Source organism: Myxine glutinosa, chromosome 10, assembly GCF_964187855.1.
Source record: "Myxine glutinosa chromosome 10, kmMyxGlut1.1, whole genome shotgun sequence".
Taxonomy (NCBI): domain Eukaryota; kingdom Metazoa; phylum Chordata; class Myxini; order Myxiniformes; family Myxinidae; genus Myxine; species Myxine glutinosa.
Genome location: NC_136270.1, coordinates 42,431,656 through 42,450,912, shown reverse-complemented (window position 1 = coordinate 42,450,912; position 19,257 = coordinate 42,431,656). Strand labels below are relative to the sequence as shown.

At 45.5% G+C, this 19,257-nt stretch overlaps 2 protein-coding genes across 6 annotated transcripts in view; one reads left to right on the top strand and one right to left on the bottom strand.

Annotated features, from left to right (window-relative positions):
• Positions 1-13: 13 nt before the first annotated feature.
• Positions 14-3,142, top strand: H1-0 (H1.0 linker histone). Its single transcript, XM_068127535.2, has 3 exons — positions 14-176; positions 2,080-2,202; positions 2,354-3,142. Exons 1-3 carry the CDS (start codon positions 129-131, stop codon positions 2,807-2,809), a joined length of 627 nt encoding a protein of 208 aa, XP_067983636.2. The 5' UTR covers positions 14-128; the 3' UTR covers positions 2,810-3,142.
• A 2,421-nt stretch (positions 3,143-5,563) lies between these two features.
• Positions 5,564-19,257, bottom strand: part of LOC137434481 (protein unc-45 homolog B) — a 72,625-nt gene continuing 58,931 nt past the window's right edge. For all 5 annotated transcript variants that reach the window (XM_068127531.2, XM_068127530.2, XM_068127533.2 and 2 more), the window contains exons 13-20: positions 19,090-19,230; positions 18,263-18,390; positions 17,174-17,240; positions 10,620-10,733; positions 9,044-9,159; positions 8,613-8,730; positions 6,130-6,285; positions 5,564-5,947 (exon numbers count right to left, since the gene is read on the bottom strand). In XM_068127531.2, the coding sequence (XP_067983632.2) occupies positions 5,657-5,947; positions 6,130-6,285; positions 8,613-8,730; positions 9,044-9,159; positions 10,620-10,733; positions 17,174-17,240; positions 18,263-18,390; positions 19,090-19,230 (1,131 nt within the window). In that variant the 3' untranslated portion in view covers positions 5,564-5,656. The remainder of the gene's footprint in view (positions 5,948-6,129; positions 6,286-8,612; positions 8,731-9,043; positions 9,160-10,619; positions 10,734-17,173; positions 17,241-18,262; positions 18,391-19,089; positions 19,231-19,257) is intronic.

Here is a 19,257-nt window from a genome sequence, read left to right as displayed (position 1 = left end):
CGCCCCCCGCGCTCGCGCCCCCAGCAGCAGCGCGCACGCGTCTCTTCCTTCGTCACGTCACTCGAGCGCTCGTCGGTGGGCGTGGCCTCGATTCTAAGGAGCCAATCGCGTTTCTACTGACTGTGGACATGGCGGAGAGTGGAACTGCAGCTGGAGGAAAGACGCGGAAAAGACAGGTTTAAATGACTCGGCCGCTCGATTACTTAGCTCGCAAGCTTTTAAAATACTTAGATTAATAATTATTCTTTGTAAAAATGCATGCGTCGTAATATTCATTTTGTGACATTATTTGAATTATACTTACAACGATGTAAAAATGTTTTATTTTTAATGTAACGTGCGTCTTGGGGTTGAAGTCTACTTTTGTACGTACGCATGCGGCCGGTGGGATAAATCGAGGAAAGATTGACAAAGAAAACGAGACGAGTTGGCGGAGCGTATGTGGGAATGTGCAGGGAAGACTTGCATGGAGCAGATGCGATGGCAGGTGCAAAAAGAAATTCCTCAATATTTGCATACGTAATAAATGGATGGCCTTGAATTTTTTTTAACAGAAGAAAATCATCGAAATACAGATGAGATTACGAAAAAAAAAAAATTGTCCAAAACATCCAAAGAAAATAGTTTTATTCATTTTTGTACTTTTGCATGCTGTGGCCGCCCAAGGACCTGCTGAAGAAAGGGGGCGGAGACACTCGGCGGGGCGGGGCGATGCTTGCTTGGACCCGCCCCTCTGGAACAGTCTGGGGAAGGGATTTGGAGAGACCGAATTCCAGTTGTTTTTGGAAACGGAATTTATGCTTCGCAGTCGCGTTTTGTGCACCCAGTAGGCTCACCTTGATCATCTATTACAAGCGTGCACAATGACTGTTATAATGTACTGCACAGCGATTATATCATCAGGTTGGTGGTACTGGTAACTGAACCCAGATCAGGTATACAATCATTATCTATTTTGCAGCATATTGTTGGAAATCTAAATTCAATCGACGTATAAAAAAGCAGGGAAAATGGCCTTAAAATGCCTGTTGTTTGTTGTTTATAAAAAAGGGAAGATGCTAACTTACCATGCTGATAACTCGGATCCGCTTTGTTGTTGACGTTGGGGGGCAACGTAGGACAAGTTACAAGAATGTGATAACATTGTTTTCCACTTCGGTTTACAAGTTCCATTTCCACCACTTAACTATAATTTTAAAATCCGCTTCTTGGCGTTGCCTAGCAACCAATTAGAATGTAAACAATAGTTTTCTTTTATAACCTTTGACATATTTACATGAAAAACTACGATAACTGTAAACTACGAAATAAAGAGCTCATGGTGATCACCAATTCCTCATTTACTCGAGTTATTTAGCTGCTTGCACAATTCAACCACAATCCACTTCATCAAGTTTATAAAGCTTCCATTTATCACGTCTGCACCGAGGATGCACCCCAGGTTCTGCTTGCAGTCTGTAAGCTTCTTTTTTTTTGTGTGTATACAAGATCGAGGCTCATGGAAGAGCTAACATTAATCACAAAAAAACATAAACGGACATAAAACATACAATAAAGGGAGCGGGAGACAAGATGGGGAGAGAGGGGGAAGCACACAAATACAACAGCAGAGAACAGGGACAACGGAAGATCTGTGGGAGGGGGAGGGGGGCTTGGAGGGGAGGACGTATGGGAAGGGGGGGGGGTGGGTGCGAGAGGTATAAGACAAATCAAGCATGCCAGTACTTCTGTAAATCTGTGACAAACAGGTATGAAAATTAAATTAGATGGTTATCAAATTGAGATGGTGTTGGCTTTACGGTTATTAAGGTGGCTCGCTTAAGATCTTAGGGTCTTGAGTTTGAGCCCCTGTCATGCCGTTGATCACCATTTTAGGTGGGTCGACTCGGCCTTTCATTCTTCCGAGGTCGGCAAAATGAGTAGCAGCTTACTGGGGTAATAAGCCATTCGAGCTTACATTTTTGATGTTTTATCACATTGATGCTCTTGGGATAAAAATGGTGTTTATTACTTGAGAACCTGGGGTTCTTTTTCATGAAGCTGATTATATACCCCCTCCCCTTCCCTATCCTTCCGCAGAGTCAACGTGTTCCTGCCCACCCGAGCTATTCAGAGATGATTAAAACTGCCATAGGTGCAGTTGGAGACCGGAATGGAGCCTCACGACAGGCTATCCAGAAATACATTAAGGAGCATTACAAGGTGTGTCGCTATAGTAACGGTGTGAGAGTACCTTCAGGATACGTGTGGCAGTTTATGCACGCAGATTACGCGGAATAGTGATACTCTCCTGTGTTGAAAGGGATATTCGGCATTCCCTAACAATGAACTTATCCACACCCTCCATGTCCAGGTAGGAGACAAAGCCGACGGCCAAGTGAAATTGGCGCTTAAGCGCCTCGCAGATCACGGCACGATCGTCCTCGCCACCGGAACTGGCGTCTCCGGCTCCTTCCGTCTGGGCGGCGTTACTCGTATCAGCTTAAAGAAGAAGGTGGCGAAGAAAACCACCGTGTCAAAGCCGAAAGCACGCGTGTCCCGCCAAAAAGTTACCAGCAAGGCAAAAACCAAGGTCAAGCAACCTGCGCCCAAAAAGATGAAGCGTGTGGCGAAACCCAAAAAGGATAAGGCTGCAACACCAAAAAAGGCCATGAAAAGAGTTAAAGTGGCTAAATCACCTGCCAAGAAACAGGTGACAAAGAAGCTGAAAATGAACAAACGTTCACAATCTCCTAAAAAGAGAATTGCAACCAAAAAAGCAGCAAAACCCAAGGTAAATGTCCGGAAGGCAAAGGCCAAGAAGAAGTGAGTTAGGGTTTTTTCACTCGACGGAATATATCACTAAAAACAAAACTTGTGTTCAAAATGCATATACTCAATATTTGAGGGCACACGTCACACGTAAACTGAAACATTCAACAAAGCTCAGATTAATAAATAAATAAAAATATAGGAATGCTGTATTTAGCCTTTTGCTTCCTAAACCTGCTTTCAAATCGATGCTCATGTATTCTTTTGTATTTGGTCATGACGGTGAATTTATGTAAGATTAATTACAATAGGCGGAAGAAAAGAGCATGTGTTTGTGTTATATTCATAGAAGTCTGTTGCATTACAAAGTTGAATAAAAGGGAATTGAGAATGGAATTGTCGTGTCATTTCTTTCTCCACGAGTTTCGCTCGATTGTCAAATGTCATCGATCTGGCAAAAGGAACAAACAATCCATTGACTACAAAGGTCTTGGTGGTGTGTCATGGTCAGTAGAAAATAGTCAGCAGAAAAGAAGACCCACCTTTAGAGGCCATTTTTCTCCGCAGAGCAGGGGTTGGCCTTTTCCGGGCACCTTGGTCCCCTTTTTAAAGCAATGTTTTATGGCCGGATGCCCTTCCTGCCGCCAACCCTGTTAGTCGCCTCTTGCGACACACAGGGAATCACCAGTGAACTGGTACTTGATTTTCCGACCTCAGAAGGATGACAGGCCGAGTCAACCCCCCTGGTGTTAATTCAGCGATCGACCGGGATTCAAACCCAGGATCCTGGGATCCCAAGCCGGCACCCTAAACGCTAAGATTTGAACCCAGGATCCCAAGCCGGCACCCTAACCGCTAAGATTTGAACCCAGGATCCCAAGCCGGCACCCTAACCGCTAAGATTTGAACCCAGGATCCCAAGCCGGCACCCTAACCGCTAAGATTTGAACCCAGGATCCCAAGCCGGCACCCTAACCGCTAAGATTTGAACCCAGGATCCCAAGCCGGCACCCTAACCGCTAAGATTTGAACCCAGGATCCCAAGCCGGCACCCTAACCACTAGGATTTGAACCCAGGATCCCAAGCCGGCACCCTAACCACTTAGCCAACACCAGGCCTCTTCGCAATAGTCAGTCAGGGCAGGAATTTAATATTTGTTATTATGTCGAGGGTGCGGGCGATAACCCGTCACCTCTTCATGAAAGGCCCCGTTGGGACTTTAACGTCCAGGAACGACCAGTAATGGTCAACAGGTCTTGCTAAACGTCCATCCGATGGACGGTGCACACAGGAATACCTTACCCTGCATGGGAAACACCAGGATGTGTCTAAATCTGGGTTGACCTTTGATCCCAGGCTGGATAGCTCAAAGGTGAGTGCTATCTTTCAAAGTTTATCTGTTGCAGGTAAACCAGAATGTAGCCTGATCAACTAAGTGCACGGCCTGCATTGAAGATTGATAAAGATCGACAAAACGCTGAGTAATTGTTTGTTTTTAGATTTAATCACAAATCTTGAAAATATAGAAGATTTTCGATCTAACCTTGAATTTCTTCAGCAAGAACTGTACAGTACAGTCGGACCTCAACATTCGTGGTTCATAACATGTGACCTGCTTCAACATGCGTGCATTTGCGGTTTAAAAATAAATAAATTACACATTGGGTCTGGTCCATATCCAGTTCAGCCTGGGAATAATTCTTCCACATAAACCTGCTCTCTTATACACAGATTCATTCCATATCCTCAACTATCTTACCCCATCCTCCTGCTCTTAGTACTCCGAATCCTGTGGTGAAGTAGTTGCTTTAAAACAACTCGGATTCTCCTCCTGGAAGGCAAATTCAACTGAAGACAACCTCAGATCATTGCACAAAGCTCACAACAGGTGTGACTACTCTCTGGAAAGCCGGAAAACAACATCTGTACAATCTTAAGGATGAGCATTCAAACTTGTCTCCCTCCTCTAAAACCTGGTGGCACCTTGTCAATCAAGGGTGACGCCTTGGCAAGACTTGCACCTTCTGCCATCTCCGTGCTTCGTCACCCTCGGGTATCTGCAGAACACACGTGACCCACCAGCAACCCCCTCCTTGTGAAATTGCCTAATTCCAGAAGCACTGCTCACCTCCACTCATTCATTCCTCTTTTCCCCACCTGTGGAAACCACCCTACCACACTCTCTTCAATCTTATTCTTCCTCCCGGTGTTTCAAGACGGTTGTACCACCATATCTCAAGTCATCCCCCATCCAAAATCATGATCTTTTATACACCTGTGAAACCACCCTCACCCCTCCCAAAAGCATTTGCCTCTGTATCCATATTGTCCACCCTCTGCATTCTCCCTTACCCCTCATCGTTACCTGCATCCCGTTTGTCTGTCTCCATCTATTATCTTGCTCCGCTCCACCCTGCTGTTTGCTTTCCCCTTTCTCCTGCTGTTCCTTATGTTATGTATGTACTGATTTGTTCTGTGTCATAGCTCTTCCACAAGCCTCGACCGTGAAGGAAACAAAAAAAATTATATATATATATATATATATATATACCCCCCCAACCCTCCGCCCCTCCCCCCCCCCCCCCCCCCCCCCACCCCCCCCCCCACCATTCCAACAATGCCCCACATTCGTGGATTCGACATTCACGGCATTTTCCAGGAACGTATTCCCCACGAATGTAGGGTACTATGTACTGACTGTACTTAAATTTGATCTAAAATGATACATGAAAGTACAAATAAAAGCTTAAAATATAAAGGAAATTAAATAAAAGGAATGTTTTCAATTAGGAACAATAAAACTGCAAAGGCTAAATGAAGGCCTGCTTTTACTAGTTCAGAGACCAGTGGCGGTAATAAGGGCCTAACGGAAAGTCTCAATATCCATCCGCGAGAATGGGCACATTAGTCTTGGGAAGTCGACCCATCCTTGTACGAGTATGGTTTGATAAATCCGTAGTCCATCGCCTTGGATAGACAGGCTTGAGCAGCATCTGTCACTCTCTTGCGCTCCACATCGCAGCCATCCAGGTGAGCTAAATGGCTCAGGATTTCAACGAGATTGCTGGCTACGAGACATTCAGCCAGTTCCTTACTGGCATTCATCAGGTTGAGCACAATGGCCAAGCCACGCACCTGCACATCGGTATTAGGGTGCAGCGCCAGGCGTTGCACTATGTCCAACCACTGCGTAGTCTGCAAAAAATAAATAAAGGGTACAAGGTTTAACCAAGCCAATTAACAAGTGGGGGGAAAAGGGCATTCTACTTATAAATACGAGCAAATTAAAGTGTATCACACATGGGATGCGGTACTCCAATTGGATGGAAAACTTTGGGGAGGGGTCAAACGTAATGAGATGTATGGATGTGAAGTACCACAGTGGTCATTTTGGTGCAGAGTTCAACGCGGCTCGCCGTAAGCATGGCAAGTGCCCCGGAGGCCGCACGTGCAAGCGCTTCGTCTTCTTCCCCGCTGTACAGCACCAGAAGTTTCAGTCGATCGTTCCCATCAGCCACATAGAGTTCTTGCACCTGTACAACCAAGAGTGCTTCTTGATTCGATGGAATGTTAGGCTCTCGACAACATCGTTGTCACTCTTGCCTCAATTATTGAGCTGCAGAGCTACAGGTTTTGAACTGCCTCTTTCTGGTCATGCCCCCGCACACACCTAACATTTCCTGCCATGGAACACCATTTCAATCCATTTAATATTGGTCTTCCTTCTTTTCTGAGCACCAATGTAAGGCACACACATATTTTATTCGTAGTAGAACAGATTATGCAATTTGTTCTACGATGATAGCTCGCCCATTTTTTGTGAAGGACATTGTGGGGATCTTTAACGTCCATAAATGAATGTCAGAAGGGGCCATTCAAAAATTACGTAACACTATTTTTGCTCAAATCTGACACCCCTCTGTAACGCCCTGTTACGCCAGACCAAACATCCCCTGAGATATTGCGTAACACTTCAAGACCCCCCTCCCACCCCCCCCCTTTCCTCCAAAGACCAACTTGATTAGTCAATCGGAATTCTTGTTCACAACAATTGGCGAATGCTTGGACTTCACGTAGTTCATGTCTGGTTGAAACAAATTCACTTTTAAATCGCTCATCGTCTGACTTATTTGTCGTAAAATATTTGTTTTGTTGGTTAATGAAACAAAATACTTGTTGGTTAATTTAATGGCATTACGTAACACCATTGGAGAAAACCCTCCACCCCCTGTAACGCTCCGTAACGCTTGGACCTACACCTCCCCCCACCACACACCCCCAGGTGTTACGTACTTTTTGAACGACCCCGAAGACGGCATACCCGGCTTAATGTCCATCGGAGGGATGGCACACACTGACGATTTACATAGTGTCTGAAAGACTGGATGATAGTTTTATTGCTAGGGCCAGATTCAAACACAGGCCAAACAGCCGAGAGGAGGGTGTGGGTACCTCAACGTCATTCTATCTACCGAGGTCGTACCTTAACGCCATGTCAATAATCAAAGTGCGATTCCATGTTGTATGTATTACTACACGTTAAAATGTACAATAAAATTATAATCCAAATCCAAAAAGATTGTGACTGGTGTCCATGGATGGTGTAAATTAAAATCAGACGTACAATAATTACCTTTAAGAGTGAAAAAAAAACGAATTTTGGATCCATTTTACCTCACGTCTGATTCAAAAATCAGACGTACAATAATTACCTTTAAAAGTGAAAAAAAAAGAATTTTGGATCCATTTTACCTCACGTCTCGCGGAGTCTATTATTTAATTCAAAAATCAGACGTACAATAATTACCTTTAAGAGTGAAAAAAAAAAGACTTTTGGATCCATTTTACCTCACGTCTCGCAGAGTCTATTATTTAATTCAAAAATCAGACGTACAATAATTACCTTTAAAAGTGAAAAAAAAACGAATTTTGGATCAATTTTACCTCACGTCTCGCAGAGTCTATTATTTAATTTAAAAATCAGACGTACAATAATTACCTTTAAGAGTGAAAAAAAAAGACTTTTGGATCCATTTTACCTCACCTCTCACGGAGTCTATTATTTAATTTTAAAAAAACTATTTTTGCTAATTTTGTTTCCGATTTCACTCGAGATTTCAACAAAATTATTTAGGCCACGAGTTCTGATCGTGAAATATGGAATCAGATTTTGAAATTCAGCTTTGAATAAGCCGATGCGACACATTATTCAATCTTGCCAGGAGCCAATCACATTGCACCTAGCCTCACAACAGCCAATCAACGTAACCGGAAATGGACGAACGGACAGCTGTCTCTGTTTTATATACATAGATTCTGTATCTATAGGAGGATAGAATAAAATCGATCACTGGGACGAAAGTTTTTAAAAGTCTAACGGTTCAAGCTCTCACTGGAGCCCATCATCGGAGACGGAATTGAAGAACCATATACGGATGGTGTTGGCTTAGCGGTTAGGGTGCCGGCTTGGGATCCTAGGATCCTGGGTTCGAATCCCGGTCGATCGCTGAATTAACGCCAGGGGGGTTGACTCAATGACTCAGCCTGTCATCCTTCCGAGATCGGCAAATTGAGTACCAGCTTGCTGGGATGAATGATCCCAGTGTGTACCCCGCAAAAGGCGACTAAGGGTTGGCGTCAGGAAGGGCATCCGGCCATAAAAACATTGCCTCAAACAGGGAACCATGATTGTCATGGGGCCTGCAAGGCTAACCCCCGTTCTAGCGGGGAAAAATGGCCTTAAAACGATCATTCATTCATTCATACGGATGCCATTTTTACACAACATTGAGAGAATCCACATGGCATGATCCACAGGTAAAAACCAATCTTGTGTAATTGAAGTGTTTATCGAGCTCACCTGACTGTTAAGTACAAGGTTACACATGCATTCTGTGGCTGCTTGACGTATCTGTTGATGTTCCTCAAACATGTAATTCTCAATAGCAGGAACAGCTTTTTCCTTCACTATCTTTTTCCTGCAACAAAGTGAACAAGAAACAACTTTCTTCCAAGCACCAAGTGGATCCACAAGAAAATATGAATAAATAAAGCACATTTTCTAATACTCCGGTCCTGTGATTATCCAATTCACAGAAATGCGCAAGGATACTCGTATACACCTGATATCTTTATGAGACCATGATCTGGGCAGACGTACAGGCCTTGCTAGTTATTGTTGCCATTATCAGCTCAGAATGTAATATGAGCCTTTTTTAGCACGTCATGGTAACAATTATAAAATGAAACCATGGTGCACAAATGCAAGATGTGAAAGTTCGAGTCTCTGACCGCAGCCCGTCACTGATGCTGGCGAGATTGGTGAACGCCATCAGGGTTTCAAAGTTCTGTAAAGCAGACTTTTCAGGGTCCAGCAAGGCAACCAAAGGGCGGACAACCTCGTACACCTGGAAAATGGAAAACACACCACGCAAAACTTGACATCAGCTCAGCAAGATCAACAACTATTCGACTCCATGGAATTACAGCGATTCTCAATTTTAAAGAATAATTCACAATGATGGTATCAATCCACAATGGAAACTCCAAGACAAACCATCTGTTGTAATGTCGCAATGATCCCACTCACAAGTACTCATACAGGTGTGTGTGTGTGTGTGTGTGTGTGTGTGTGTGTGTGTGTGTGTGTGTGTGTGTGGTCATTTGATATAACATATTAAAACATATCATTCCATCTCTGTCTCTCTCTTCCACCTCTCTCTTTTTCTCTCCCTCCCTCCTCCCCTTCCCCCCCTTCACCCCCTCCCCCCTTCACCCCCTCTCTCTCTTTCCCCCACTCCTCCCTGTCTCTCCCACACCCCTCTCTTTGCCAAGAAACGACTCTGCGTTGCCCGGTAACGCCAGGTAACTTTGCTAGTAATATCTAAAATAAATGACAATGTGTATCGCTAGTCAGTTTGTGTGTGTGTCTCCTCCATAACTCCAAAAAACGAAACCTGGCGGCCCCAAATTTTGCATGCAGGTGAAACGAACTCCATGCCTGCCGTTGGCTTAACAGTTAAGTGAAGATCCTAGGGTCCCGAGTTCAAATCCCGATCTGCCATTGAATTAACTCCATTCTACCTTATCTGTTCTCCGTTCTCTCTTCTCTCCCTTGACCCTTCTTCACCCCTACCACTCCTCTACCGCCTCCCCTCCCCTCCTCTGCCCCTCCTCCCTCCCTCCTCTCTTTTCCCTCTCCTCTCTCTCCCTCCCCCTTCAGCAAGGCGACGTATTCCCATCAGCGAGGCGACGGGTGTTATCTGCTAGTATAGAACTAGAACGGCTGTCGGTAGAGTATCCAGGCTGAACGGTTTACAGTTTGTATCCCACTGAGGGGTCAGATCTGGATCCGGACCTGAACCAAAATCTAATCGGCTTGTTCTTGTCACCGAACCAACTAATCCACCAAGTTTTGTCATAACCGCCCACATCCTTTTGTGATAACGATATCGTTGTCGTTTTTGGCCCGATCTCATAATTGCGAAGAATCACGTAGAAAGTTAAAAGAATTTCCAATCCAGATCTTCACCAAAATCGAATCAATTTAGTCCTTGTACCACACTCAATCTCTCAACTCAAGGACTCAGGCCCATAACTTTTTGAGACATCCTGCTTACAGACAGATAAACAAACAGACAGACAGGGATGAAAACATAACCTCCATCCACCTTCGGTGGCAGAGATAAAGATTATTTTAAAAAATTATATTCTTTCTTCATACATTTTTGCAAACAAAACCCCACGCAAGCAAAGCACCGTCAATCGTATCATTTTGGCAGCCAGGTATGATATGCCAATGATAATCACCACAAACAGGCCTCAAGTGGAAACAAAAATCAAAGAGCAATCACAACTGCAGGCATACCCGCTCTCCTGGAAAGGCGATTCTGGGATCCGCAGTGATGGAAATCTTGGCGAGAGCTTGCGCGGCCTTGGTCCTGCCAGTATCTGTGCCTCCGAGAGCCAAAGGGATGAGCGCCTGCAAACATCCCAATCCATCTCACTTGAGAAACACGTTCTTAACAGCAAAGGTTAACGAGTAGGTTAACATCAACATGATACCTTAAAAGGGCCATGGATTACATTAGTCTCGGGTACTAGAAAATAAAGTCACATGTTGTCAACCTATCACGTGGTTTTCACAACCAGTTATCGGCACCAACGTCGGCACCAACGTCACCTTCAGAGGTAAACCTTCAATTTGAGAACGAGAGCTGCTAGACTAAACAAGGGTAAATTTGCCCAAATCGGAATCTACGCAGGTGAACGGCGACGCAAAAAGGGCAAACCTTCAGCGCTCACTTGGGCCTACACTTCTATTCTACTCGAGATGTTAATGTTGTGCAATGGCTGCAAATCCATTTTATCTTTGCTGGCCTTTCACATTTTCAGCTTGTATTCCACCTTCCGCTTTCTATTTTTGCCTCTGTCCGCTCCAGAAAAGGTTTCTATGGTTTCAGCACCCTTGTGTTTGTGGCATCTTTCAGCCTTAAGGTTTTGTTTGGCATATTATTTGACATAAGCTTTATATTTATCATGAAGAAGGTGACTTGGCTCACAGCAACGTATTTGTGGAATGAGTTCCTTTTTCAAGGAGCCCCGAATTTGTCCGTATCAAACCGTCTGAAGTCAGAAGAGATGGAACAAAAGCAAATTGACAGAATGAATGAATGAATGATCGTTTTTAAGGCCATTTTCCCCCGCCAGAGCAGGGCTTAGCCTTACGGGCCCCATGACAATCATGGTTCGCTGTTTGAGGCAATGTTTTATGGCCGGATGCCCTTCCTGATGCCAACCCTTAGTCGCCTCTTACGATGCGCAGGGATACGGTGTACCTATTCTAAATCGGGGTTCAAAGCGGGATCATTCATCCCAGCAAGCTGGTACTCAATTTGCCGACCTCGGAAGGATGACGGGCTGAGTCAATCCCCCTGGCGTTAATTCAGTGAATGACCGGGATTCGAACCCAGGATCCTAGGATCCCAAGCCGGCACCCGAACCGCTAAGCCAACACCAGGATTCAAACTCAGGATCCTCGGATCCCAAGCCTGCATCCGAACCGCTAAGCCAACACCAGGATTCAAACTCAGGATCCGAGGATCCCAAACCTGCATCCGAACCGCTAAGCCAACACCGGGATTCAAACTCAGGATCCGAGGATCCCAAACCTGCATCCGAACCGCTAAGCCAACACCAGACAGAACGACATTATTACACATTATCCCACAGACTGATCACAGATTAATTCAAGAGGATGAAGTTAATGCAAACTTGCTCTTCTAGAACAACTTGCTCTTTCATAACCAGACTTGGCGGTGTAATGGTTAGAGTGTCAGCTCAGAGTCTGGGAGGTCGTCGGTTCAAACCCCAATCAAGTGACACCAAATACTTAAAAACTTCCTTGGTTCGTGCTACGTCCGTGCTACTTCCGTGGTTCGGCATTCCAAAAGGATAAAAGCACGCACAATCCCCATAGGTTGGAATCCATGGGGAGGAGGAATTTCCTCCTTAGGAGACGTCCCGCAGAGTGCGGTGAGAAAGGCGGTGCCATTGTTGTGGTATCGTTGGTACCCAGAGTGCTCCGGGAAGAGATGGGACTTCCCCCAAGCTCAGTGGCAATTTTTGCCTCACATAACAGTCCTGTGTTGTCTCTTCTATTTGTCTGTATGTCCATGTGTGTGAGATGTCTGTGTGGCAGCACTACGCTCCACTACGAGCTTTACATCCTGTTGAAAAATCCCAAAACTCAAAGGAATGTCGAGCCCCTTCCAGACTCACAAGAAAGATAATTATGTGCCATGCTCAAGGCCAGCTTTCTACGCAGAAAAGTCACTTTGAGGAAAGTTGTGAATTCTCTTCAAAGACAACCTTGGAGAGACAATAATTAATTCCTGTCATTTGCATTGGAATCACAAAACATCTGTTTGGATTGACAACACAAGGAAGCGACAGTGGCAGTGGGATGAATGTGCTTTAAAGTCATCTAGATGCACAGCATTCCAGGCAGATATGCATGCTGGGAGAAGGTGCGAGCGAAGGAACATCCTCAGTCTTCCCAGGTGTGATTTCAAAAAAAACAACAAACTACTTTACTCAGCGGACTTTCTTTTCCCTGTGCGTTTGTTCAGCCGGCTGAGGCCAAGAATGTGCACAATTCCTCCCGCCATCGTGGAACATCCTGAAAGGTTGTGTGCAGCTGTGTGCAGCTGTGTGCATCAAGGTAGAATTAATGCAGCAATTCAACCTTCTTTTGCGACTCGGGAAAGGGAATTGCAGATGTGAGACACTGGAGGGTTTGTGTTTAATGTTCTTGTGAGTTTGCCCAATCAATGAGTCGTAATTGTCGTTCACTTTGCTGCCGAACAGTCAAACCCATCGGATTTGGCACCAAAGTGTTTATTTTAATTTTTTGTATTTATAGTCGAGGCTCATGGAAACAGGTAGCCAGTACTAGTAGTACACTAGACGAATCAGGACGCAACATGACAAAAGGGATCAGTAGAGGGAGGGGTGGGGGGAAGGGGAGGAGGACACAAACAGGGAGTTGTTGGACGGACACCGTGTGCGCCCTGCAGAAACCTGGAGGCCGGGTGGGGGGGCAAAGCAGTGGGTGCAAACCAGAAATGAGGTCGTAGAAGATAAAGACCACAGAGCTGTCCAGGGTGGCGAAGTGATACACCCATAGACTCAGTTTCAGCGTGGGAGATTCCAATGGTCTTGAAGGCCTTGGTATCCACATCGTCAAGGTGAACAACATGTGAGGAAGGGAACCAGCTCAGAGGTAAAACAGAACTCCATCAAGCTGCGCATGACGGCCTTATAGGTAGATAGGAGCTCAATGGTGCAAATTAAGGACTTTGTACGGCAGAGGATGCTGAGTTGGAAGCTGGCTTTGGAGGCCAACTTTGAAATGTGGTTTGTCCAAGAAAGATCATGGCTGATAGTGAGACCCAGGAGTTTGAAAGACTGAACTTCCCAAAGAGTCAATGTGTGGCTCTAAATGTAATTCCCTCATCTCCCCTTCCTGTTCAGGCTGGAGTTCCCCAAGGCAGTATTATTGGCCCTGTGCTTTTTCTGGTCTTCATCAATGATCTCTCTGACTCTCTTGAAAATCCTCTCTATCTCTTTGCTGATGACTCCACTCTCTGCCGCTCCATTCCTCATCCCTCAGATCGGCAGTCTGCAGCCTCCTCACTCTCTGCAGACCTGGACAAAATCACAAACTGGTCAAAAAAGTGGATCATGTCTTTCAATCCTGACAAATCTCACACTCTTACTATGTCTCTCCGAAAAGACCGACTGGACAACCCTCCCATCCACTTTTTTTTTTTTTTTTTTTTTTTTTTTCTTTTTTTTGTATACAAGATCGAGGCTCGTGAAAGAGCGAACATTAATCACACAGAAAGACAAACAGACACATAAAACAAATAACATCGGGAGCGGTAGACAAGATGGGGAGAGAGGGGGAAGGACACAAACACAACATTTGAGAGCAGGGACCGAGAGACATGGAGACATCGAGAGATCTGTGGGAGGGAGAGGGCTTTGGGGGGGAGGCATGTGAAGGGGGGGGGGGGGGGTGGGAGAGGTATAAACATATGGACACTGCCAGGACTTCCAGGAAAGAAGTTGGAATTTCAAACAAGGTGGATCTGGGGTGAATTAGTGGGGGTAGAAAAGATCAAGGTTTTGGATGGGGGAAGATAAGAGATGGTGGTGAACAGCTGTTTTAAAGACCTGGAGGGGGGAGTGGGATTGAAGGGAGTGTGGGAGTTTGTTCCAGAGGCGGGAGAAAAGAGGAATGAAAGAGTGAAGGTGAGCAGAGAGCCGAGATTTCGGCAGTTTAACCATCAGAGGGTTGCTGGCAGATCTTGTGCGACCTATAGGAATATTTGGGGGACAGAGCACAGAGAGAGCTGGGGGAGCAAGGCCGGAGAGGAGTCGGTAGAAGACAGAAAGACCACCTACCTGCCTGCGGTGAGTGAGTGAAAGGCCCTCAGAGATAGCTTCATCGCGGGGGATTCCAATGATTTTGAAAGCTTTGGATTCAACAGCGTGAAGCCGAGCCAGGTGTGAGGCAGGAGCACCAGCCCATAGGGGAGAACAGTATTCCATTGAGCTGCGGATGAAAGCCTTGTATGTGGTGAGGAGCTCAGGTGTGCCGAGGAAGGACTTCGCACGACGGAGGATGCCCAGTCGGCGACTGACTTTGGAGGCCAGCTTGGAAATGTGGTTTTCCCAAGAAAGATCATGGCAGATAGTGAGACCCAAAAGCTTGAGCGACAGAACTTCTTGGAGAGGATTGTTGAGAAAGTAGATGGGAGGGTTGTCCAGTCGATCTTTTCGGAGAGACATAGTAAGAGAGTGAGATTTGTCAGGATTGAAAGACATGTCCACTTGTTTGACCAGTCTGTGATTTTGTCCAGGTCTTCAGAGAGTGAGGAGGCTGCAGACTGCCGATCTGAGGGAAGAGGAATGGAGCGGCAGAGAGTGGAGTCATCAGCAAAGAGATAGAGAGGATTTTCCAGAGAGTCGGAGAGATCATTGATAAAAACCAGAAAAAGCACAGGGCCCACTTTCTGAACAATCCTCTCCAAGAAGTTCTGTCGCTCAAGCTTTTAGGTCTCACTGTCTGCCATGATCTTTCCTGGGAAAAGCACATTTCCAAGCTGGCCTCCAAAGCCAGTCACCGACTGGGCATCCTACGTCATGCAAAATCCTTCCATGGCACACCTGAGCTCCTCACCACATACAAGGCTTTCATCCGCAGCTCAATGGAATACTGCTCTCCCCTCTGAGCTGGTGATCCTGCCTCACCTAGCTCGGCTTCACGCCGTTGAAACTAAAGCTTTCAGAATCATTGGAATCTCCTGCGATGAAGCTAACTCCGAGGGCCTTTTACTCACTCACCGAAGGCAGGTAGGTGGTCTTTCTGTCTTCTCCCGGCTCCTCTCCGGCCTTGCTCCCCCTGCTCTGTCTGTGCTCTGTCGCCCCCAAATATTCCTACAGGACACACAAGATCTGCCAGCAACCCTCTACTGGTGAAACTGCCAAAATCAAGACTCTCTATTCACCTTCACTCTTTCATTCCTCTTTTCTCCCACCTCTGGAACAAACTCCCTCACACTCTTCAATCCCACTTCTCCCTCGAGTTCTTTAAAACAGCTGTTCACCACCATCGCTTATCTTCCCCTACCCAACACCTTGATCTTTTCTACCCCCGTTAATACACCCCAAATCCACCTCCTTCAAATTCCGTTTTCTTCCCTGAAATCCCCTGTACTGTCTATCCTGTTTATCCCATGTATCCGCCCCAGGCCTGTCTCTCTTCCACTGATCTCCCGATGTCCCTGTTCCCTAATGTTGTGCTTCCCTCTCCCTCTCTCCCTCTTTTCTCCCACTCCCTTTATTATATGTTTGATGTGTTTGCTCATATACGAGGCTAAACTAAGCACACAATTGGATTTTTCGGTTTAAAATGTCAACATTCGAAGGTCAGGCGCCCCTTTGTTGAAAATATTTGTTACTGTGATAACTTGTGAACTGCGGAAGAGATTTCAACGAAACTTGGCACATTTGTATAATGTAATATAAAGATGGACAGGTTACCTTTGGGGTTCAACGAGGTCAAAGGGCATGTGCCCTTTAATTGAAAATCATTTTGTTACTGCAATGACTTGTGAACCACTGAAGCGATTTAACCAAACACGGCACAAATATGGACTGTAATATGAAGAAGAACCGATTCAATGTTTGGTTCAGCAGATCAAAGGTCATAGGTCATGCGTCTTTCAAAAAACAGTTTGCAGACAATAACTCGAGTTTGGAGCATCTGTTTTCACTCTCATCTCTCTCGCATTCTCTCTCATACGACCTTTAATTGAGATGAAACATAACAAGTGCGTTCACATATAATGCGGACAGAGCGGATAAATGCGGATACATTTTATATATTTTTTAATTTGCGTCACCAACATAACAACAGAGGATGAATTTTGTTTCCAGCACTGCTGCTGCTTCTTTAAAGGTCCATATGATTACCACCTTCTTGTGGGATCAGATGGGGAAGGTTTTGGCCCAAGTCTATCACAAACTGGCTAGCCAGGTCTGACGATGGATAAAAGGTGGCAGGAATTAGTAATTTGGCCAGTAATAAGTCGCCTACCCTCAAATTCACCCCCAGCGCCCTCCGCCCGAGGAATAAACGGGGCTGGTGCATGCTGAGGAGGGGCAGGATAAATTAAACCAATCTCTCATACCTAATATGTAGATGGCACCTAACCTCCTCAATAATTCCATCAATTTTGTGATACATTCTTATTAATAACTAAGACAATGGGAAATGTGAAAGATCAGAATTCTCCACAGGAGCCCAAAACACGCCATTTTGGAATTTGGATGTGCAAATGGGACGCTTACCTTCCCTCCTCCTTCTGCCACGACAGCACCTCGATTGCAAACATCTTCAACCAGAGCCAAGAAAATCCTGCACAAACAGCAAGAAACAAGACCACATGGGGAGGCGAGGGGAGATCGGTTTGACACCAATTCAATCAATGTGATCTACGACGTCATTTGTAATACGCGTGTTGAGAAATAATATACAGAAAGTAGGCCATTAACATGCGTATTTTGATTAACATGCGTATTTTGATTAACATGCGTATTTTGATTAACATGCGTATTTTGATTAACATGCGTATTTTGATTAACATGCGTATTTTGATTAACATGCATATTTTGATTAACATGAGTATTTTGATTAACATGTGTATTTTGATTAACATGCGTATTTTGATTAACATGCGTATTTTGATTAACATGCGTATTTTGATTAACATGTGTATTTTGATTGACATGCGTATTTTGATTGACATGCGTATTTTGATTAACATGCGTATTTTGATTAACATGCGTATTTTGATTAACATGCGTATTTTGATTGACATGCGTATTTTGATTAACATGCGTATTTTGATTAACATGCGTATTTTGATTAACATGCGTATTTTGATTAACATGCGTATTTTGATTAACATGCGTATTTTGATTAACATGCGTATTTTGATTCAACGTCACAAAGGCGGAGGCTTGATGCTTCATATACACTCTTACAAAGTGTAAGCCTGGTGTTGGCTTAGCGGTTAAGGTGCCGGCTTGGGATCCTAGGATCCTGGGTTTGAATCCCGGTCGATCGCTGAATTAACGCCAGGGGGGTTGACTCAGCCTGTCATCCTTCCGAGGTCGGCAAATTGAGTACCAGCTTGCTGGGATGAATGATCCCGGTGTGTATCCCGGTTTAGAATAGGTACACCGTATCCCTACTCATCGTAAGAGGTGACTAAGGGTTGGCGTCAGGAAGGGCATCCGGCCATAAAAAAAAAACTGCCTCAAAAAGGGAACCATGAGGTCATGGGGCCCGCAAGGCTAACCCCCGCTTTAGCGGGGAAAAATGGCTTCAAAACGATCATTCATTCATTCATTTACAAAGGATTCCTCCGAGCTCACCGAGACATGAGTTCCTTGCACGCGTCGGTGAGAACAGCACTGTCGGACTTAACCATGCAGACCAAGGCCGAGACCACACCAGCCTGCAGAAGTTTCTTTACACGACTGACCACAAACTCCTTCTTGTCCTGCGTCACATGTCACAGACAACAACACTCTCAAGTGTGTCAAAGCAAAGAAGCAAAAAAATAATTGGACTGCTGATGCTGAGGTTACATTTGTCATGGTAGGTGTTACAAGTGAGGAGGTGCATGTGCAGTGAAGTGTTACAAGTGAGGAAGTGTGTGTGCAGTGAGGTGTTGCAAGCGAGGAGGGGCGTTTGCAGTGAGGTGTTGCAAGTGAGGAGGTGTGTGTGCAGTGAGGTGTTGCAAGCGAGGAGGTGCGTGTGCAGTGAGGTGTTGCAAGTGAGGAGGTGCGTGTGCAGTGAGGTGTTGCAAGCGAGGAGATGCGTGTGCAGTGAGGTGTTGCAAGCGAGGAGGTGCGTGTGCAGTGAGGTGTTGCAAGTGAGGAGGTGCGTGTGCAGTGAGGTGTTGCAAGCGAGGAGATGCGTGTGCAGTGAGGTGTTGCAAGCGAAGAGGTGCGTCTGCAGTGAGGTGTTGCAAGTGAGCAGGTGTGTGTGCAGTGAGGTGTTGCAAGTGAGGAGGTGCGTGTGCAGTGAGGTGTTGCAAGTGAGGAAATGCGTGTGCATTGAGGTGTTACAAGTGAGGAGGTGCGTGTGCAGTGAGGTGTTGTAAGCGAGGAGGTGCGTGTGCAGTGAGGTGTTGTAAGCGAAGGGGTGCGTGTGCAGTGAGGTGTTACACAGCATGGAGCAAGACAGCACCAGCTACCTTGGGGTGTTCTTCAGGAATGTGCTGCTTCGTACACTTTGCCAGCTCCACCATCTCTGGTAGATGCTCCTTCTGCTCATAGCTGTTCGTGCAATTCACCAGGGTGGACACCACAGCATACAGAACTGTTTTGTCACTTGTCTGCAAAGGCGATTAACAACAACACTG

Bases quoted from the DNA above. Each gene is read 5' to 3' on its own strand.
- H1-0 (XM_068127535.2), top strand. From the start codon at position 129: ATGGCGGAGAGTGGAACTGCAGCTGGAGGAAAGACGCGGAAAAGACAG. The intron at 177-2,079 runs GTTTAAATGACT...ATCCTTCCGCAG, and splicing joins GAAAGACGCGGAAAAGACAG to AGTCAACGTGTTCCTGCCCA. The intron at 2,203-2,353 runs GTGTGTCGCTAT...CTCCATGTCCAG, and splicing joins ACATTAAGGAGCATTACAAG to GTAGGAGACAAAGCCGACGG.